At 50.6% G+C, this 22,804-nt stretch overlaps 1 protein-coding gene across 3 annotated transcripts in view; it reads right to left on the bottom strand.

The window, feature by feature from the left end:
* The window catches only part of AMFR (autocrine motility factor receptor), a 501,372-nt gene extending 480,046 nt beyond the window's left edge, over positions 1–21,326 (bottom strand). For 2 of the 3 annotated variants that reach the window (XM_030203707.1, XM_030203708.1), the window contains exon 1: positions 20,774–21,326. In XM_030203707.1, the coding sequence (XP_030059567.1) occupies positions 20,774–21,016 (243 nt within the window). In that variant the 5' untranslated portion in view covers positions 21,017–21,326. The remainder of the gene's footprint in view (positions 1–20,773) is intronic. The other variant, XM_030203706.1, reaches the window with a different exon arrangement.
* Between the last annotated feature and the right edge of the window lie 1,478 nt (positions 21,327–22,804).

Below are 22,804 nucleotides of genomic sequence, written 5' to 3'. Positions count from 1 at the left end.
GCCCACCAGGATACAAAAGTACCCACTGGACAAGAAACGGAAAAAGAGGAGGAGGAATAGCCATAATATACAAATCCGAGTTCACCATCACAACCACATCTGAATCCATTGTGCCACAACTTGAAATCACCTTGGTTAGAATCAACCACCCAAATTTGCAGGAACACCTCAACGCAGTCCTACTCTACAGATCGCCAGGCAATTGGCAAGATGCCCAAACACACTTTATGGACTTTATCTCGAACACTTGTGTCTCTACCTCAAATCTTACCATATTCAGAGATATCAACCTACACTTTGAAGATCTTACCTCAACAAGCACCCAAGAATGTAAAGAGTTTCTACAACTGTGGGATCTTCACGAACCAAACACGCAACCAACTCACACTAAAGGACACACACTAGACATTATCCCACACAAATTCAACTCCAACCTTATACTAATAGACACAAAATGGACACCCGCACCGTGGTCAGATCACTATAAAAGCATACATCTGCCTCCAATGGCAAACGAAAGATTCATTCCATAAACAAGAACGAAAAACCTACTCCACGAGAGGAAAAATAGACCCGATAATATTCTGGCAACAGATTTACCACAATGGATGGACAACAAAGGCAGACACAAACCAATTCCTCCTAGAATGGGACGAAAGATTCAGATCAATATTAGACAATATTGCCCCAACTCAAACCAGTACCTTACACAGACAGAACTCAACACCATGGTTCAATGAAGAACTGAAAAAATCAAAACACAAGTTAGAAGGTTAGAGCGAGAGTGGAATAAAAAGAAAGACGATCCCACACTTAACGCCTGGAAACAACTTCAAAGAAAAGCGAATGATACATACCTGTAGCAGGTGTTCTCCGAGGACAGCACGCTGATTGTTCTCACGACTGGGTTGACGTCCACGGCAGCCCCCACCAACCGGAACAAAACTTCACGGGCGGTCCCGCACGCAGGGCACGCCCACCACGAATGCGCGGCAGTCTTCCCGCCCATGCGCGACCGTTCCCGCTCAGTTGAATGACAAGCAAAGGAATGAGTAAAACGCAACTCCAAATGGGAGGAGGGAGGGTAGGTGAGAACAATCAGCCTGCTGTCCTCGGAGAACACCTGCTACAGGTATGTATCATTCGCTTTCTCCGAGGACAAGCAGGCTGCTTGTTCTCACAACTGGGGTTATCCCTAGCTCTCAGGCTCACTCAAAACAAGAACCCAGGTCAATTGAACCTCGCAACGGCGAGGGCATAACAGAAATTGACCTACGAAGAACAACTAACTGAGAGTGCAGCCTGAACAGAATAAAATCGGGTCCTGGAGGGTGGAGTTGGATTCAAACCCCAAACAGATTCTACAGCACCGACTGCCCGAACCGACTGTCGTGTCGGGTATCCTGCTGAAGGCAGTAATGTGATGTGAATTTGTGGACAGATGACCACGTCGCAGCCTTGCAAATCTCTTCAATAGTGGCTGACTTCAAGTGGGCCACTGACGCTGCCATGGCTCTAACACTATGAGCCGTGACATGACCCTCAAGAGCCAGCCCAGCCTGGGTGTAAGTGAAGGAAATGCAATCTGCTAGCTAATTGGAAATGGTGCGTTTCCCGACAGCGACCCCTTTCCTATTGGGGTCGAAAGAAATAAACAATTGGGCGGACTGTCTGTGGGGCTGTGTCCGCTCCAGATAGAAGGCCAACGCTCGCTTGCAGTCCAATGTGTGCAACTGACGTTCAGCAGGGCGGGTATGTGGTCTGGGAAAGAATATTGGCAAGACAATTGACTGGTTAAGATGGAACTCCGACACCACCTTTGGCAGAAACTTAGGGTGAGTGCGGAGGACTACTCTGTTATGATGAAATTTGGTATAAGGAGCATGAGCTACCAGGGCTTGAAGCTCACTGACTCTACGAGCTGAAGTAACTGCCACCAAGAAAATGACCTTCCAGGTCACGTACTTCAGGTGGCATGAATTCAGTGGCTCAAAAGGAGGTTTCATCAGCTGGGTGAGGACGACGTTGAGATCCCATGACACTGCAGGAGGCTTGATAGGGGGCCTTGACAAAAGCAAGCCTCTCATAAATCGAACGACTAAAGGCTCGCCAGAGATGGCTTTACCCTCTACACGGTGATGGTAAGCACTAATCGCACTAAGGTGATTCCTTACTGAGTTGGTCTTGAAACCAGACTCTGATAAGTGCAAAAGGTATTCAAGCAGGTTCTGTGCAGGACAAGAACGAGGTTCTAGGGCCTTGCTCTCACACCAAATGACAAACCTCCTCCACTTGAAAAAGTAACTCTTTTTAGTGGAATCCTTTCTAGAGGCAAGCAAGACACGGGAGACACCCTCAGACAGACCCAACGAAGCAAAGTCTACGCCCTCAACATCCAGGCCGTGAGGGCCAGAGACTGAAGGTTGGGGTGCAGAAGCGATCCGTCGTTCTGCGAAATGAGAGTCGGAAAACACTCCAATCTCCACGGTTCTTCGGAGAACAACTCCAGAAGTAGAGGGAACCAGATCTGACGGGGTCAAAAAGACGCTATCAGAATCATGGTGCCGTGGTCTTGCTTGAGCTTCAGTAAGGTCTTCCCCACCAAAGGTATGGGAGGACAAGCATACAGGAGGCCGGTCCCCCAATGGAGGAGAAAGGCATCCGACGCCAGTCTGCCGTGTGCCTGTAGTCTGGAACAGAACAGAGGCAGCTTGTGGTTGGTCTGAGAGGCGAAAAGGTCCACCGAGGGAGTGCCCCACTCTCGGAAGATCTTGCGTACCACTCTGGAATGGAGCGACCACTCGTGCGGTTGCATGACTCTGCTCATTCTGTCGGCCAGACTGTTTACGCCTGCCAGGTATGTGGCCTGGAGAAGCATGCCGAACTGGCAAGCCCAGTGCCACATCCCGACGGCTTCCTGACACAGGGGGCAAGATCCAGTGCCCCCCTGCTTGTTGATATAATACATTGCAACCTGATTGTCTGTCCGAATTTGGATGATTTGGTAGGACAGCCGATCTCTGAATGCCTTCAGTGCGTTCCAGACCGCTCGGAGCTCCAGGAGGTTGATCTGAAGATCTTGTTCCTGGAGGGACCACAGGCCCTGGGGGTGTGGAGCCCATCGACATGAGCTCCCCATCCCAGGCGAGATGCATCCGTCGTCACCACCTTCGTGGGCTGCGGAATTTGGAATGGACGTCCCAGGGTCAAATTGGTCCGAATTGTCCACCAGTGCAGCGAATTGCGGCAACTGACGGACAGGCGGATGACATCTTCTAGATTCCCGGTGGCATGACACCACTGGGAAGCTAGGGTCCATACAGCAGATCTCATGTGAAGGCGAGCCATGGGAGTCACATGAACTGTAAAGGCCATATGACCCAGAAGTCTCAACATCTGACGAGCTGTGACCTGCTGAGAAGCTCTGGTCTGGGAAGCGAGGGACAGGAGGTTGTGCGCCCTCGACTCGGGAAGAAAGGCCTGAGCCGTCTGTGAATTCAGCAGAGCTCCTATGAATTCGAGATTGGACTGCCTGGAGATGGGACTTCGGGTAATTTATCACAAACCCCAGCAGCTCCAGAAGGTGAATAGTGCACTGCATGGACCGAAGAGCCCCTGCCTCTGAGGTGCTCTTGACCAGCCAATCGTCGAGATACGGGAACACGTGCACTCCCAGCTTGCGTAAATACGCCGCAACCACCACGAGACACTTCGTGAACACCTGTGGAGCAGAGGCGAGCCCAAAGGGCAGCACACAATACTGAAAGTGCTGTGTCCCCAGACGGAATCTGAGATACTGTCTGTGAGCTGGCAGTATCGGGATGTGAGTGTAAGCGTCCTTTAAATCCAGGGAACAGAGCCAATCGTCTTTCTGAATCATTGGTAGAAGGGTGCCCAAGGAAAGCATCCTGAACTTCTCTTTGGCCAGATATCTGTTCAGGCCTCTCAGGTCTAGGATGGGGCGCATCCCCCCTGTTTTCTTTTCCACAAGGAAGTACCTGGAATAGAATCCCTGCCCTTCCTGCCCGGGTGGTACGGGCTCGACCGCATTGGCGCTGAGAAGGGCGGAGAGTTCCTCTGCAAGTACCTGCTTGTGATGGGAGCTGAAGGATTGAGCTCCCGGTGGGCAATTTGGTGGAGTGGAGGCCAAATTCAGGGTGTATCTGCACCGCACTATTTGGAGAACCCACTGGTCGGAGGTTATCAGAGGCCACCTTTGGTGAAAAGCTGTCAACCTCCCTTCGACCGGCAGGTCGTCCGGTACGGACATTTTGATGGTGGCTATGTTCCCATGGATCCAGTCAAAAGCCCGTCCCCGGCTTTTGCTGTGGAGGCGCAGGGGGCTGCTTAGGCGCACGCTGTTGACGGGAACGAGCACGCTGGGAATGTCCCTGTGCCTAAGGAGGCCTTCGGGCCGGCTGTGTGTACCTACGCTTGTTGTAGGTGTAGGGTGCAGCCTGCCGGGCCCGGGAAAAACGTCCACCTGCAGAGGTGGATGCTGAAGGCGCCCGGTGGGAGAGTTTGTCGAGAGCGGTTTCCCGCTGGTGTAGTTGGTCCACCAACTGCTCGACCTTCTCGCCGAAAATGTTATCCCCCCGGCAAAGGACATCCGCCAGTCGTTGCTGGGTGCGGTTGTCCAGGTCAGAGGCACGCAGCCATGAGAGTCTGCGCATCACTATACCTTGGGCCGCAGCTCGAGATGCCACATCACAGGTGTCATATATACCCCTGGACAGGAACTTTCTGCACGCCTTCAGCTGCCTGACCACCTCCTGAAAAGGCCTGGACTGCTCCGGAGGGAGCTTGTCGACCAGGTCCGCCAGTTGCCTCACATTGTTCCGCATGTGAATGCTCGTGTAGAGCTGGTATGACTGGATGCGGGTCACGAGCATGGAAGATTGGTAGGCCTTCCTCCCAAACGAATCCAGAGTGCGAGACTCCCGCCCCGGGGGCGCCAAGGCGGTATCCCTCGAACTCCGTGCTCTCTTGAGAGCAGAGTCCACGACCGCCGAGTCATGAGGCACTTGGGGCCGCATCAACTCTGGGTCAGAGTGGATCCTGTATTGAGACTCCGCTTTCTTGGGGATGGTGGGGTTAGATAATGGCTTCAGCCAGTTCCGAAGCAGTGTCTCCTTGAGGACATTGTGCAACGGCACCGTGGAAGACTCTCTAGGTGGTGATGGATAGTCGAGGACCTCGAGCATCTCAGCCCTCGGCTCATCCACAGAGACCACGGAAAAGGGAATGCAAATAGACATATCCCTGACGAAGGAGGCAAAGGAGAGGCTCTCAGGGGGCGAGAGCTTCCTCTCTGGTGAAGGAGTGGGGTCGGAGGGTAGGCCCACAGACTCCTCTGAGGAGAAATATCTGGGGTCCTCCTCCTCCCCCCACGAGGCCTCTTCCTCGGTGTCGGACATGAGCTCTTGCAGCTCAGACCTCAACCGGGCCCGTCTCGACTGCGAGGGACCATGTCCTCGGTGATGGCGTCGAGCGGTGGGCTCCCGCGGGGATGAAGCTTCCTCCATCGACGTCGACTCCACCTGCATGGCGGTCGACACCGGTGCCGCAAGCGGCGTCGGCGGCATCGGGCTAGAATACACCGGTGCCTCCATCAACGGCGCCGGGGGCGCAAGCACCCCCGGTGCCGGCAGAGCCTGGCGCATCAGCCCTTCCAGAATCCCCGGAAGGATGGCTCGGAGGCACTCGTCAAGGCCCGCTGTCGAGAAAGGCAGCGGGGCCGGTGTAGGTGTCTGTGCCGGAAGCTGCTCGGGTCCAGGAGACAGTACAGAAGCACCCGCGGACTGACGCAGCGACACCTCTTCAACCGAGGGGGAACGCTCCTCTCGGCACTGCCGCTTCCTCAGCGTCGAGTCATCTCTCGAGGTGCCAAAGCTGGCAATCCCATGCGCCGTGGGGGACCGATGACGGTGCTTCTTGGTTTTCTTTCGGTACCCGTCATCGGCGCTCGGTGGTAGAGACGAAAAGGAGGTAGAACCCCCCCGGCCTCGAGGAATCGGGTCTGACAGGGTTCAGTCCTGATGGCCCTCGGTAGAGGGAGTGGCCGGGGCCGATTGCCCGCGTGGCCGCTCACCCCCGCCGTCGCCGGCAGGCCAATGGTACCTGTACTCCTGGGGTCGGTGCCATCGTCGGTGCCGATTTCTTCGACATCGGTACCGAAGACCCGGCCGTCGACACCGATGCCGTCGACGTTGAGGGGCCGGCGCAAGTTCCGAAAAGACGGTCCCAAAGAACTTGCCTCGCCACCTGTGTCCGCTTCCGTAAGCCGAGACACAAGGTGCATGTCTTGGAATTATGCTCCGGACCGAGGCACCAAGCGTGGGTATCGGTTTGCGAGATCTGCTGGCCGCACTGACCACACTTCTTGAATCCGCTCGGGACCTTCGAGGACATCGACGGAAAAATTGCGTCGGCGAAGTCAAAGTCATCGATGGTGGCGGTGAAAAGCACACCCGAAAAAGAAACAACCGCGCGGGCACAAGGCCGCAACGAAGCGCCCTTGCGGCTAAAAACGACGAGGGGACTCTTTTCTTTTCGATTGTGTTTAAAAAAAAAAAAAAAAAAAGAAAGGAATACATGAACGTGTACGTAGGAGAAAAACCCGCGGCTAGGCCGCAATCCGGTTTCCGGGGCTGACAGAGAGAGAGACGATAACACGTCTCTCTCCAGCGCAAAATAGAAAAAAAACTGAGCGGGAACGATCGCGCACGGGCGGGAAGACGGCCGCGCATGCGCGGTGGGCGTGCCCTGCGTGCGGGACCGCCCGCAAAGTTTTGTTCCGGTTGGTGGGGGCTGCCGTGGACGTCAACCCAGTCGTGAGAACAAGCAGGCTGCTTGTCCTCGGAGAAATATAAATACACCATAAGTCAAACTAAAAGACTATATTACAAAACTGAAATTGGACTAAACTACAAGGACACTCAAACTCTTCCAACTTGTGAATAAACTATTAGATATCACACCAGTCACAACCAACAAAGACACAGCAGAAGCAGACAATCTCGCGAGATACTTCAATGAGAAAATCGTACAACTACGACCTAAAATACCTATTAGCACCACCGACTACGCCGTACTCCTTGACTGTCTAGACCCAGAACCTGGTATATACCCAGCAGACAGAACCTGGACCAACTTCAAGTCATTATCAGAGGATCTCATCTCTCAAACGCTCAAAAAATTTGCCAAATCTCATTGCAAATTGAACATATGCCCAAACAACCTTATGAAATCCGCCCCTCAACAATTTATAACAGACCTAACGAACCACATGAACTATATGTTACAAAATGGATTCTTCTCGAAGGAGAAAGGAAACAGTCTACTCACCCCATACCCAAAGACGCAAAGAAAAGTGCTAGCGAACTAACCAACTACAGGCCAGTAGCATCCATTCCCTTAATAACCAAAATAACAGAAGGAATGGTGACCAAACGACGGTAAAATTATGTATCATACCTGATAATTTTCTTTCCATTAATCATAGCTGATCAATCCATAGACTGGTGGGTTGTGTCCATCTACCAGCAGGTAGAGAGCAATCCTTTTGCCTCCCTATATGTGGTCATGTGCTGCCGGAAACTCCTCAGTATGTCGATATCAAAGCTCCATCCGCAGGACTCAGCACTTAGAGAATTACACCCACAAAGGGACACTGCCCAGCTCACCACCGCCGAAACGGGGGAGGGGAATTAACCCAGCTCATCCCCGTGGAGCGGGGGAGGGACACCACCCCGCTGATGCGGGGGGGATCTGGCTTATCCTGCAACCGCAACCATGGGAGGAGCAGACTGACCCTAACACCGCCGAAGCGGGAGGGGTACAAAGCTGCCCTACAGCCGCACGAAGCGGGAGGGAGCGCCGGCAGAATTTAGGTCTCAATCCAGCCCCGTAAAACGGAGGGGAGAGGAATGCAGCAGCTCACTGTAACACAAAATCGTCTCAACTCCTGAAGAATCCAATTGAAAAAACCTGAACACGAAGTCCTCCTGAACAGGAACTGAAGACTAAACTTGAACCTGAAATGCAACCAGAATAAAAACAGTACAGATATCTGGGAGGGGCTACGGATTGATCAGCTATGATTAATGGAAAGAAAATTATCAGGTACGATACATAATTTTACCTTCCATATCATCATGCTGATCAATCCATAGACTGGTGGGATGTACCGAAGCAGTACTCACCCAGGGCGGGACATAGAAATCCCTGACCGCAACACTGAATGTCCCGTCCGTGGCCGTGACAACCCTCAGACTTACCCTGTTTCTGGGAGTCAGTGTCTGTGCTGGCTTCTGCTTGTCTCTGTGTCTGTCTTAGGTTCTCTCTGGCTCTGTGTGCTGATTGCCTTACTGAACCTCACCTGTGTGGGCTTTGCCTCTTCCAAGATGGCTGCCGCCTCCTCCTCTTTGCCAGTATCCAAGATGGCTCCCGCTGTTCCTTCCTATGGGCTGACTGCTCTGAGTGTCAAGCCTCTGTTTGGTCACAAGGTGATTGCTGCAGCTGTGGCTCTGGTGTTGATGGGCTTTATTAGTCACTTGGAGACTACAGTCCTGGCCTTTGCATCTCATCTAAAGGTCCTGCTGTATAGAGTGCTCTCTACACAGTTTCAGTGTTTGCTCTGAGTGAGTTTCTATGTTTGTGTATACTAGCTAGCTTAGGCACCGTGTGGCTTGTAGCCTGTGTATAGCTTTGCTAGTGTTCTATGTTTGTTCAGACTAGCTAGCTTAGGCACCGTGTGGCTTGTAGCCTGTGTATAGCCTTGCTAGTGTTCTATGTGTGTTCAGACTAGCTAGCTTAGGCACCGTCTGGCTTGTAGCCTGTGCATAGCTCTGCTAGTTCTCTGTGTTTGTTTCCAGTGCATGACTAGTTAGCTTAGGCACCGTCTGGCTTGTAGCCTGTGCATAGCTCTGCTAGTTCTCTGTGCTTGTTCCTAGTGTTAGACTGGCCGCCCTTGCTAGTCACTATCCCAAGACTGTGTTTGTTCCTAGTGTTAGACTGGCCGCCCTTGCTAGTCACTATCCCAAGACTGTGTTTGTTCCTAGTGTTAGACTGGCCGCCCTTGCTAGTCACTATCCCAAGACTGTGTTTGTTCCTAGTGTTAGACTAGCCGCCCTTGCTAGCCACTATCCCAAGACTGTGATTGTTCCTAGTGTAGACTAGCCAGCTTAGGCACCGTCTGGCTTGTAGCCTGTGCATAGCTCTGCTAGTTCTCTGTGTTGGTGCCTAGTGATAAACTAGCCAGCTTAGGCACCGTCTGGCTTGTAGCCTGTGTATAGCCTTGCTAGTTCTCTGGGTTTGTTCCTATTACTTGACTAGCCAGCTTAGGCACCGTCTGGCTTGTAGCCTGTGTAAAGCTTTGCTAGTGTTCTGCGTTTGTTTCCAGTGCATGACTTGTTAGCTTGGGCACAGCTTAGTTGTTAGCTGGTGTATAGCCTTCCAAGTCTCCTGAGAGTGCTCTGTGTATGTTCTTGTGTATGACTGGTTTGCCTGGGTATAGCGTTCCTATTAGCCTGGGTACAGTTTACTAGTCATTGTGTTGAATCCTGCCGACTGCCAGAACCCGGACAGACCCTGCTTGTCTGCCTTGCCTTCGCCTAGGTGCCAGGGGGCACCCCTGGACCTTCGTTCCTGCTGTTCCTGTAAGTCCTACCGGCTGCCAGAACCTGAGGGCTCAACCCGAGGGGGAAGGCAGTCAAGTGTAGGTGAAGCCTAGGTCCAGGGTGTTCCAGTTCCGCGGGTTCCGCTCCAGTGTGTTCCAGTCCAGCGGGTTTCACTCCGGTATGTTTCAGTCCAGTGGGGCCACTCCAGTGTGTCCAGTCCAGTGGGCCCCACTCCAGTGCGCACCCGTCCGGTGCGTTCCAGTTCCGAGTATTCCGGTGTAGAACTCCCGTCCGGAGTTCCGGTCCAGTCTTATCTCCTCCCTACCTGGAAGGTGATTTTGCCTAAAGGACTCACAAACCCCGCGCTTCCGGGGAAGAAGCCTGAAGGTATGCCAAGGTCCTCGAGAGCGCGGCAAGCGCGAGAGACGCGACACTGAAGCTCCAAACCGGGCCTCCGCCCGAGCAGCCACAGTCAAGCGGTAATGCCTGGAGAAGGTATGAGCCGATGCCCAAGTTGCCGCCTTGTAAATCTCTTCCAAGGAGACGGACCCGGCCTCCGCCATCGAGGCCGCCTGAGCTCTAGTGGAGTGAGCCTTCAGCCGGATAAGCGGCACCTTCCCCACGGCCACATAAGCCGCTGCAATGGCTTCCTTGACACATCTTGCCACTGTAGGCTTAGCAGCCTGCAGACCCTTACGAGGGCCTGCAAACAGGACAAACAAATGATCCAACTTCCGGAAATCATTGGTCACTTCCAAGTATCTGATGATGACTCGTCTCACATCTAGATATTTGAGAGCAGAGTACTCCGCTGGGTAGTCCTCCCTATGAAAGGATGGGAGACAGAGCTGCTGATTCACATGGAAGCGAGAAACAATCTTGGGCAGGAAGGAAGGCACTGTGCGAATAGACTCTCCTGCCTCAGTGAACTGCAGAAAGGGCTCTCGACATGATAGCGCCTGGAGCTTGGAAACTCTTCTGGCTGAAGTGATAGCCACCAAAAAGACTGCTTTCAACGTCAGGTCTTTCAGAGATGCCCTCGACAAGGGTTCAAAAGGCGGCTTCTGCAAGGCTCTTAGCACTAGATTGAGATTCCACGCAGGTACCACTGAGTGCAGAGGAGGGCGCAGGTGATTAACTCCCTTGAGAAAGCGCACCACATCTGGCTGCGAAGCCAGGGAAGCACCCTTCAGGCGGCCCCTGAAGCAAGCCAGAGCCGCTACCTGGACTTTAAGGGAACTGAGCGACAGGCCTTTCTCCAGACCTTCTTGCAGGAACGCCAACACTGAAGAAATTGGAGCAGTGAAGGGAGAAAGTACGATGCAAAGGTACGCCAAACCCTGGCGTAAGCAGTAGAAGTAGAGCGCTTCCTCGCTCTCAGCATAGTGGCGATGACCTTGTCTGAGAAGCCTTTCTTCCTCAGACGCTGCCGCTCAATAGCCAGGCCGTAAGACCAAAGGGGGAGGGATCCTCCATCACCACGGGACCCTGATGCAACAGGCCCTGCTCCGCTGGCAGTCGCAGAGGTCCGTCCACTGAGAGCCTGATCAAGTCCGCATACCAGGGACGTCTGGGCCAGTCCGGACCCACCAGGATTACCCAGCCCGGATGCTTTGCCACCCGGTCTAGTACCCTGCCCAACATGGGCCAGGGCGGGAACACATAGAGAAGCTCCTGTGTCGGCCACTGTTGGAGAAGAGCATCTACTCCCAGAGATCGAGGGTCCCGTCCTCTGCTGAAAAAGTGCGGCACTTGGCAATTGGCCGATGACACCATCAGGTCTAGGCTCGGCTGGCCCCAGCGCTTCGTGATGTCCAAGAACACCTGAGCCGATAGCTGCCACTCTCCGGGATCCAAGGTATGGCGACTGAGAAAGTCCGCCTTGACATTCATGACTCCAGCAATGTGGGCCGCCGACAGCTGTTCCAGGTTCGCTTCCGCCCACTGGCATAGATTCATGGCCTCCTTGGCTAGAGGGGCGCTGTTGGTACCTCCCTGGCGATTGACATAGGCCACAGCCGTGGCATTGTCCGACAGGACCCGTACTGGCTTCAACGCCAGTACCGGGAGAAACTCCAAAAGCGCCAACCGAATGGCTCTGAGTTCCAGGAGGCTGATAGACCACTTTGCCTCTGCAGGAGACCAGAGCCCCTGCGCTGTCCTTCCCAAGCAATGGGCTCCCCAGCCCGTCAAAGAGGCGTCTGTCGTGACGACAACTCACTCCGGGGTCAAAAGAGGCATCCCTGCGGACAACTTGTCTGTCCTCAGCCACCAGCTCAGCGCCTTGCGCACCGTTAGGTCCAAGGGAAGGAGCACAGCGTAATCCTCCGACACTGGAGTCCAGCGCTGCAGAAGAGAGTTGTAGTGGTCTCATATGAGCCCTGGCCCAGGGCACTACTTCCATCGTGGCCGTCATAGAGCCCAACAGCTGCACATAGTCCCAAGCCCGAAGAGGAGAGGCTACTAGGAACTGGTCCACCTGAGCATGAAGCTTGACAATTCGATTGTCCGGCAGGAACACTCTGCCCACTTGGGTGTCGAAACAAACTCCCAGATATTCCAGGGACTGAGTCGGGCGCAGCTGGCTTTTCTCCCAGTTGATGATCCACCCCAGGGAGCTCAGAAGAGCAATCACCCGGTCTACAGCTCTGCCGCACTCTGCATAAGAGGGGGCTCGGATCAACCAGTCGTCCAGATAAGGATGGACTTGTACTCCTTCCTTTCGTAGGAAGGCCACGATGACCACCATTACTTTGGAGAAGGTCCGCAGAGCAGTAGCCAACCCGAATGGGAGGGCTCTGAACTGGAAGTGTCGGCCCAGGACTGCAAAACGCAGAAAGCGTTGATGAGGAGGCCAGATGGGAATATGCAGTTAAGCTTCCTTGATGTCCAAGGATGCCAGGAACTCCCCTGCCTTCACTGCCGCTATAACAGAGCGGAGAGTCTCCATTCGGAAGTGCCGAACTTTCAAGGCCCGATTGACCCCTTTGAGGTCGAGGATAGGCCGTACAGAACCTCCTTTCTTTGGTACCACAAAGTAAATGGAGTAACGTCCCTTGCCAAGCTGATCTTCTGGCACCGGAACGACCGCACCCAGGCGGATCAGATTGTCCAAAGTCTGCTGCACTGCCACAGCTTTGACCAGAGACTTGCAGGGAGAGAGTACAAACCCGTCTCTTAAGGGTCGGCAGAACTCTAACTTGTAGCCGTCTCTGATGACTTCCAGCACCCAAGCGTCTGAAGTTACCCTGGTCCACTCGCCCAGAAACGAGGACAGGCGTCCTCCAATCTGCACTGGGCCATGGACCAGGGCCCCGTCATTGGGTACGAGACCCTGGGGGAGGACCGGAGGAAGCACCTCCGAGACGGCGGTCTCTGCGAAAGGAATGCTGCTTGGGGGAGAAGTTCCTCTTGAAGGAAGAGGGGGCAGAGGAGCCCGACTTGCCCGGGCGGTACCGACGGTCTTCCTGAAACCGTCCTTTGGAGTTACCGAGCCTACACTGGCCCGAGCCCTGACCTCTGGTAACCTCTTGCCCTTAGACGTGCCGAGATCGGTCACAATTTTGTCCAGCTCGACCCCAAAAAGCAGCTTGCCTTTAAAAGGCAACTTAGCCAGGCGAGACTTAGAGGCGTGGTCCACAGACCAATGCTTCAGCCAAAGCCAAAGCCACCGCCTCGCAGAGACTGTCTGAGCCATGCCTTTAGCCGAGGCTCTCAAGACATCATACAGCAAGTCTGCCAAATAAGCCAAGCCCGATTCCACGGCCGGCCAATCAGCCCTCAAGGAAGGATCCGAGGGGGAAGCCCGCTGCCCAATCGTCAGGCACGCCCTGGCCACATAGGAGCCGCAAACTGAGGCCTGCAAACTTAAAGCAGCCGCCTTGAAGGACGACCTTAAGGCCGCCTCCAATCTTCTGTCTTGGGCGTCCTTTAGGGCCGTGCCACCTTCCACCGGCAACGCCGTTTTCTTAGTCACCGCAGTGATTAAAGAATCCACGGTAGGCCAAATAAAGGCCTCCCGTTCACCTTCAGGCAGAGGATAGAGGCGGGACATAGCCCTAGCCACTTTGAGGCTCGCTTCTGGGACATCCCATTGAGCCGAAATCAAGGTGCGCATGGCCTCATGCACGTGGAAGGTTCTAGGCGGGCGCTTCGTCCCCAGCATAATGGCGGAGCCAACAGAGGCTGAGGGAGAGACGTCCTCCGGAGAGGAAATCTTCAAAATGCTCATGGCCTGCACTAACAGGTTGGGCAAATCCTCTGAGCGAAAGATCCGCGCTGCAGAGGGGTCATCCGCTCCATCCGAGCGGGAATCCGTCTCCTCCAAGGAATCCCCAAAGGACCGTTGGGAGAACTCAGATACGCTGCCCTCATCTACATCAGAGGAGACAGAGTCCTCTAGGGCCTGGAAATCCACCCAAGGGCGTTTGCTTCCGGAGGCCTCAACCCCTTTATCAGACAGGGGGGCAGGGGCAGCGTTTTGCATAAGAAAAGCCTGATGCAGCAGCAAAATGAACTCAGGGGAGAATCCCCCCGAACAGTGCACTTCTGCAGCTTGGGCCACGGCCCTAGCCGCACCCTCAACCGGCGCTCGCAAGAGCGGGGTAGAAACGTGCTGCGCATCCAAAATGGCGTCCGGCGCGAAACTCCGAGAAGGAGCCGCGCGGGAAGAACGGCGCTTAACTTTGGCCGCTTTCTTACCGTCGCCCGAATCAAGGGCGACCATAGTATTAACGTCTCCCAGCTCGAGGGCAGCCCAAGAAGAAGCCGTCCGAGCAGAGTGGCCGGCCAACATGGAGTGGGCGAGCAGCGGGGGATGGGCGCTTATGGCGGGAAAAACCGCCGCACCGGAGGAAGAACCGGGACACTGACCGGCCTCCAAACTGATGCTTAACAAAGGCGATTCAGGTTTTGAAATCCCCGCATCCCCGCTAGACGCACCCACGCGGTCCGGGGAGCAAATCCTCGCGCCCTCACCCTCCGACGCCATAAGCCATGTGGAGACCGAACGGGGAACCCCCTGCCCGCTATAAAAAGGTAAAATTACCTGCTTCTCGCTCCGAGCTGTAACGAACTGGTGTCCCAGTGAGCAGCTGCAATAAACGTTGAAATAAACGCCCTTAAAGATGTCCAATTTTTTTTTTTTTTTTTTTTAATGGAGCCAGCGGGAGGGGGGAGAAAAGGAGGGACCTGGCGCCACCAGGTTTGCACTTGCTCAATAAGAGCCCTCAACCCCAGTTACTCAACAAAACCTAAAAATTAGGCTTGGAGACCTAGCCAGGGCTGCTGCTGTGTGTGACCACCACCTGCTGAGATAGAGAACATACTGAGGAGTTTCCGGCAGCACATGACCACATATAGGGAGGCAAAAGGATTGCTCTCTATCTCCACCTGCTGGTAGATGGACACAACCCACCAGTCTATGGATTGATCAGCATGATGATATGGAATCACAAATTACTTAGACAAATTCTAAATATTACACGACTCCCAATCAGGATTTCGGACTAACCACAGCACTGAAACAGTACTAGTCACTCATGACTAAATTCAAACAAATGATTGCAACAGGCAAGAACATTCTACTTCTACAATATGACATGTCCAGCGCCTTCGACATGGTTGATCATGGAATACTACTACATATCCTCGAGTACTTCAGAATTGGAGGCAACGTTCTCAATTGGTTCAAGGGATTCCTAACCACACGATCATACCAAGTGACATTCAATTCGACTACATCAGCCACATGGATTTTTTTTTTTTTTTTTTTTTTTTTTATTTGTACCCCGCACTTTTTCCCACTCATGGCAGGCTCAATGCGGCAGGCAATGGAGGGTTAAGTGACTTGCCCAAAGTCACAAGGAGCTGCCTGGGCCGGGAATCGAACTCAGTTCCTCAGTTCACCAGGACCAAAGTCCTCCACCACCCTAACCACTAGGCCACTCCTCCACTACCTGAGTGCGGACTTCCACAGGGAGCCCCCCTCTCACCGACCTTATTCAACTTAATGATGATACCCTTGGCCAAATTACTATCAAACCAAAACCTTAACCCATACATATACGCAGATGACATAACAATCTACATCCCATTTAAACAAGACTTAAATGAAATTTCCAATGACATCAACCAAAGTCTACATATCATGCATTCATGGGCGGATGCATTTCAGCTGAAACTCAATGCCTACTCACCTCGCAACATAACATGAACAAATTCACCACCATTAACACACCAAAGCTGAATCTTCCAATTTCGGACACCCTGAAGATTCTCGGAGTCACCATAGATCGACACCTCACACTTGAAAGTCACACGAAAAACACAGCCAAGAAGATGTTCCACTCAATGTGGAAATCAAAAAGAGTAAGACCTTTCTTCCCAAGGACCTTCTTCCGTAACCTGGTACAGTCAATGGTACTCTGTTACTTAGACTACTGCAATGCACTTTATGCTGGCTGCAAAGAGCAAATAATCAAGAAACTTCAGACAGCCCAGAACACGGCAGCTAGACTTACATTCGGCAAAACAAAATATGAAAGTGCTAAACCCCTATGAGAAAAGCTACACTGGCTCCCTCTTAAAGTACGCATCACATTCAAAATATGTACCCTAGTTCACAAAATCATTCACGGAGATGCCCCAGCCTACGTCAGACCTAATAGACCTATCATCCAGGAAAGCTAAAAATCATCCCACACATTCCTTAATCTTCATTTCCCCAACTGCAAAGGTCTAAAATACAAACTAACACATGCGACAACCTTTTCCTACTTGAGCACACAATTCTGGAACGCGCTACCACGCAACTTAAAAACGATCAATGAACTAATTAACTTCCGCAAACTACTGAAGACCTCTCTCTTTGGCGAGGCATACCAAAACGACCAACAAATATGAACCCTTACACATATATCCGGAATTGTCCTATAATATCTGCTTGTTATACTAATACTACTAAAAATGGCCCGTTTCTGGCGGCGATGAAACGGGCGCTAGCGGGCAGGGGACTCCCTTCCCCTCCCCTTACGCGCGTTTCCCTGGTGGTCTAGAGGTACCTGTTCGGTGGGGGCAGGAATGAAAGAGCTCCCTCTTTCCTGCCCGTAGCAGTGGTGGTAGCATCCTTGCTACATCGTATGGGAGTCCGGCTCTCGGCGTTTCAAAATGGCCGCCGAGAGTTGAAGTCTCGAGATGCAGCTTGAACTCTCGGCGGCCATTTTGAAACGCCGAGAGCCGGACTCTCGCACAATGTAGCAAGGATGCTACCACCACCGCTACGGGCAGGAAAGAGGGGGCTCTTTCTTTCCTGCCCCCACCGAACAGGTACCTCTAGACCACCAGGGAGACAGGCGTAAGGGAAGGGGAGGGGAGGTGACAGGGGGGGGAGGGACGTTGCTGAGGGTGAGTGTACCGTGGGCAGGGCGGTAACGTCTAAGGGCGGGGCTACGTGGGGAAAGGGGCCGGGTTGATGTGGACGTCCTGGGCGGCTGGGATTTTTTGGAAGGGGAGGAGTAGGGAAACACGCTCTGCGTGTTTCCCTACTGCTCCCTGTGCGTTAATTAGCCTTGTTTTCGTGTTGCGCCCTCGACTTCATCACGTGTGACGCGAGGGCAGGGCATGAAGATGTTGTGTGGCTTCACCACCATGAAACCACGAACCGGTGTGTGAGTGACTTCAGTGACGTCAGTGTCCTCAGAACATTGAGGCTGCGTTTTATTATAGTAGATCATGCTTTAGCATTATCATGTTACCCAAGATCCTTCTGTAACAGTGGCGTAGCCAGACCTAACATTTTGGGTGGGCCCAGATCTAATATGGGTGGGCACTATGTATATGGGTGTGAATAGTGCTTCTTGGGTCACTCCTAAATAATGCCTTAGAGTGCACTTGATGACAGATTTTTAATAAACAGTCTGCCGAACAGTTGTGCTGCATCAACATAAACTACATACATACTTGGAACCTATGTTGCAAAACTTACCACCACCAGTTCTCAACACACAAATGACAATAACAGCACCTTTAAAAAGGCAGCAGTGAATATACACAACAGCAGTATGTGTTCCATTGGAAAAAAAACAGACAAGTCAGACTGATACAGATCCCATACAAACCATATGCAAGCAGAATCTCTCACCTGGGTCACATGCAGAACACAGATTAACCCTCATCAATTGAGAATAGAGGACCAAAATTTTGAAATTGGCCTGTAGCTCAGTATCAGCCTTGCCCTTCCCTACCCCCATCCCTCTCTGTAGCCTGGCATCAGCCCTGCCCTTCCCTACCCCCATCCATCTCTGTAGCCTGGCATCAGCCCTACCTTCCCTCCCCCCATCATCCCTGTAGCCATCTCCCCCCCCCCCCCCACCCTGATGCACACCAGCATTAAATATAAAACCCACCAGCATTTATATTTAATGTTGATGGGTTTCTTGCTAGGGGGTGGTCTCTGCAGTGCCCTTAAAATTTTTTTTTATAGATGAACATTTTTTTTTAACGTCCTTGGCACTACAGAGCCCACCTCCACCCAGAAACCCACCAACATTAATACACATTTTTGTTTAAACCTGGTATTACACAAATTAAAACATTTTTGTTAGCTGGTCTTGAGCTTCCTATAGAAATCTATTGCCCCCGATGAGGTCCTAATGAATGTGCACGTGGGATTCCGGGTTCAAGGAGTTCACTGCTCAGTGTTCAAACTCTGTCTGCTTGGTATGAGGGAATCCCGAGTCCTGGAAGATCGGTGTCCATGGGCCGCAGGGGGGCAGGCTGTGTGTGCCTGAGCTGCAGGGAGCAAACTTTATGTGAGAGTGGGGCAGGCTACAGCTATCAGCGTGCAGGAGCAGCCTTGATGACAGCAGATTACAGCCACATACCAGAACAGGTGTCCCAGCACGGCTGCCTGACGCCCGATTCCCCAAGCCTGACAGCAAGAATTTTAAAAAGCAGGCAGGAAGGCTTCTGTTTGCTCGCTGGTGCTTGCAAATGGCTGCATGTTGCTGTGCAGACTAACTGGCACCAGGATCCAAATTACTGAAGCTGTTTATCTCCAATTAGGATATACAGCAAATACGCTTCACGATGTTTTCCATGTGCAGCAAGAAATTGCCCCTGTAAGCCACATTTCGTAGTTTTGAGCCTAAAGTGGCTCTTACACTCCCATCCCCCCCTCCCCTGGGGGTGGTGTATTCTACCCCTGAAATCCCTCATTCTTATTTTGGCCCATTTCTGAGAAACCGGAGATGAGGGGAAAGAGAAAAAGTTTTATTCTAGTCTGCTGCACTGCAGGCAGTTCAAATATCTAGACGGCACAAAAATAATAAAAACAAAGGGGGAGTAAGAAGAGGAGAGACATAACAGGTGACTGCAAGAGTCGGACAAAAGGAGAAGGAAAAAAAAAAAGCAAGCCAAGTGCTGCAGGGGGAAAAGCGCCCTTTCCTGAATATTAAAAGGAGAGAAAAGCTCTGGAGGAGAAGTGCAAGGAGCTCAGCAGTGAGCCGGACGAGGAAGCTGAGAGTGAGCTGCTGACTCCTGAAAAGACAGGCACCGATTGGTGGGTCAGAGAGACTGGGCGGGCCTGGGCCTACCCAGGCCCACCCGTAGCTAAGCCCCTATTCTGTAATACTAATTGTTAACTTCTTATATATCTCCACTATTCACGATGTATTGTAAGCTACATTGAGCCTGCAAAGAGGTGGGAAAATGTGGGATACAAATGCAATAAATAAATAAATAGAGTTTAATTCTACATCCATTTAATTTCAGTATTGTTGGAGGAGTGGCCTAGTGGTTAGGGTGGTGGACTTTGGTCCTGGGGAGCTGAGAAACTGAGTTTGATTCCCATTTCAGGCACAGGCAGCTCCTTGTGACTCTGGGCACGTCACTTAACCCTCCATTGCCCCATGTAAGCCGCATTGAGCCTGCCATGAGTGGGAAAGTGCAGGGTACAAATGTAATAAAAATAAAAAAAATATATTCTAATATCTTTATAAACACCAGGCTTCCCAAGGCAGATTAGAACAGTTAAAATGAACCCATCAGGAAACAGGATATCTTCACTGAAATCTGGCAATCTGTATTATATATAAGAACAGTGAGAACAATTAGCACAAACTACAGAGTTTATAATTTTTGTTTCTACCAGCTACAACAATTTTTGAAGCTGTTTTAGTGATATTCAATTTTTATTTCTTTTCTCCTCCACCTTTTAAGGCACTGCCTATCCAACTGAAACAGATTTGATGCAGCAGCTCATAGGTTTGCTTGCTTTGTTTTGAGTATATGGCAATGATGGCTGAACAGAGTAGAAACAGAGGTTAACCAACTTGGCTTCCTTGCGTACAATGGACTAGATAGGAGTGGAAGTGAGCCTATTAAAACTTCTTGGTTTCAACGTTTTGACGTCACTTGGTCTCCTATAGGCTATTAAACCTCCTTGGCACTCACCAAAAACAAAAAATACATACTTAAATAATTACCTAATCTAATACTGATCCAGGCAAGGTGTTACACATCCTTATAATACTTTCCTACAGCATGGCAAACAGATTCCTTTTACATACCTTTTACATACGTAGTATTATGTATCACAATTATTTGTTACATTTGTATCCCACATTTCCCCACCTATTTGCAGGCTCAATGTGGCTTACATAGTACCATAAAGGCGATCGCCAGGTCCGGTATGGAAACAAATATAATTTTATGTTAGGTCGGGTAGGTTGGTATATTCAGGTACATAGGGATAGAGAGTAGGAAGGAATATATAGTGTCCAGTACAGTCTAAGGTTTTGCTGTGTTGAAGAGTTCATGCATCTAATTTATATCGGTGGGGAATGCTTTTCTGAATAAGTAGGTCTTTAATGATCTCCTGAAGTTTAGATGGTCGTAGTTTCTTTTCACAGACTTTGGCAGTGCATTCCACAATTATGTGCCTATGTAGGAGAAACTGGATGCATTATATTTTCTTAAGTAGAACTTAAATGTTTTTGATACTTCATGAACTGGATAGCATCTAACGATGGAAAACAAGCATGTTATTGTTAGGGCTCCAGCAGCTAAGTATCCGAGGGGCTGGGGAGAAAAGCTTTATTTACAAGTCTCCATTCTTGTATCTGAAGTGGTTCCCCTACATTGTTTCTACTTACCCATACGCATAGGCTGTCCGACATCAGGTAATAAGCCAAATCCAGGAGCAGGATACTGTCTTTGCTCTCTTCTTCCACTCTTGAGGCATCCAGAGTCTCCACGGCCGAATCTCCCACGCCAGGCCCTGGCTCAGTGACCCCACGATAAGCGCTGAAAACGCTAAGAACGAGCAGCAAGGCGCTGAAGCCCATGTAGGTCTGTAGACTCGGCCAAGGAAAGCGTTCCAGAAACAGCAACGGCATAACGGCACGGCCTACACTCTGCAGCCAACCACCCCCTAACTAGGGGCCCACGCTCGTGGTGCGAAATACTCCTTATTACTTAGGCTTAAGCTCAAACCAGCTATCCTTAGCAACTGAACACCATGTTCCCAAACGCTTTGAAGTGTCAGAAGTCTCTCTTGTCACAGTCTGATGATTTCACTAACTCTCTTCTGGGCGTATGTGTATCCTGCCTGGCCGGGTCTCCGCCCTAAATTAACAGCTCTCTTCGTTATTTCCGTTGGCGGTGACGGAAACAGACAGAAGGAAAGCCTTATAGTAGCGCAAGTTTCATCATCTTCCCCATCAAAAATATTAGATTGAGCACAGGAGCCGGCATGACGTCAAAAAGATGAAGCCAATTAGGCTATTCTCCTTTTCCCTCTCCTTCACGGTCATCCCCATTCACCCAAAACAAATTAAGCAAATCTATTTTTGAGCTGCTCTGTTCATGTTGTCGTTCTTTATTGTTAGTAGCATTTTTATTCGATTTCACTTATATTTTCAAACATGCCGACTTGTACACAGAGGAAGTACTGGTTTCAAGGGTTAGAGTATCAATAGAAATCTAACAAAATAAAACATGGAAAAGAAAATAAGATGATACCTTTTTTATTGGACATAACTTCATACATTTCTTGATTAGCTTTCGAAGGTTGCCCTTCTTCGTCAGATCGGAAATAAGCAAATATGTTAGTTCATAGTATATATAAGTGACGCTTCAAAGCATTTCAATTACAGTCTAGCAAGGTGGTGCCAGTCAGATTCCCACTCCTGTGGGCCAACACTTTACAGGACCAGGACACTGCACCAGTGATTTCACAGTAAGAATCCTGAAAGGTAACTTTAAAACAATACAGGAACGTAAGACCTTTGAAGTCAGAATGATTGAATATTTTGACACCCAACAGACAGGACTTAACGAGGATCTGGGTTTTCTAGCCCATTATAAACCATAAAGTCGTATTTCTCTGTTTATCACTCTCCTCTCAACTACCTACACCCATCCTGTTAGACTATCAATGAAATGAAATGCTTTGATGTACCCATACATACCTCCTACCCACCCCCACCTTGCTAGACTGTCATTGAAATGCTTTGAAGCTTCACTTATATATACTATCAACTAACATATTTGCTTCTTTCCGATCTGACGAAGAAGGGCAACCTTCAAAAGCTAATCAAGAAATATATTAAGTTATGTCCAATAAAAAAGGTATCTTATTTTCTTTTCCATGTTTTATTTTGTTTGATTTCTATTGATAACCTTTAATAGTAGACTAACACGGCTACCACACCTCTCTACTTAAGGGTTAGAGTAGTAATTATTTCTATATTGCTCTAAAAGTACAGCCTGCTTACTTTATCACTACAGACTGCTTAGAGAATAAATCACTGCAGATTCTTTTGGATTCGTATTGGGTAAAATAGACTTTTTTATTAGAGATGGATTCACCTTAAAGTGGAGGGTGTACAAGTCATTATTGTCTGAGATATACAATGATTAAGATATATACACAATGATTAAGCTATATAACTGAAGAGAACTAAAAAGAAACAATAATACCTTATAAACAATCATTACCTCACTGGTCCCCCTAAGTTCAAGCAATGCTAGAAGTTTCTAGACCAGGAAAAGCAGCAATAATCATTACATCACTGGTCATTAATTACTACATCCAGGCTCTTTACATCAGCTGAGAGAAGCCCCTTTTTCACCGAAGCCAGAGTCTGACCAGGAAAAGAAGCAATAAACAATCATTATACATA

The sequence above is a fragment of the Microcaecilia unicolor genome, chromosome 5, assembly GCF_901765095.1.
Source record: "Microcaecilia unicolor chromosome 5, aMicUni1.1, whole genome shotgun sequence".
Classification (NCBI taxonomy): Eukaryota; Metazoa; Chordata; class Amphibia; order Gymnophiona; family Siphonopidae; genus Microcaecilia; species Microcaecilia unicolor.
Note: the sequence above shows the minus strand (reverse complement) of the source record. Positions and strands in the feature narration are given on the sequence as shown.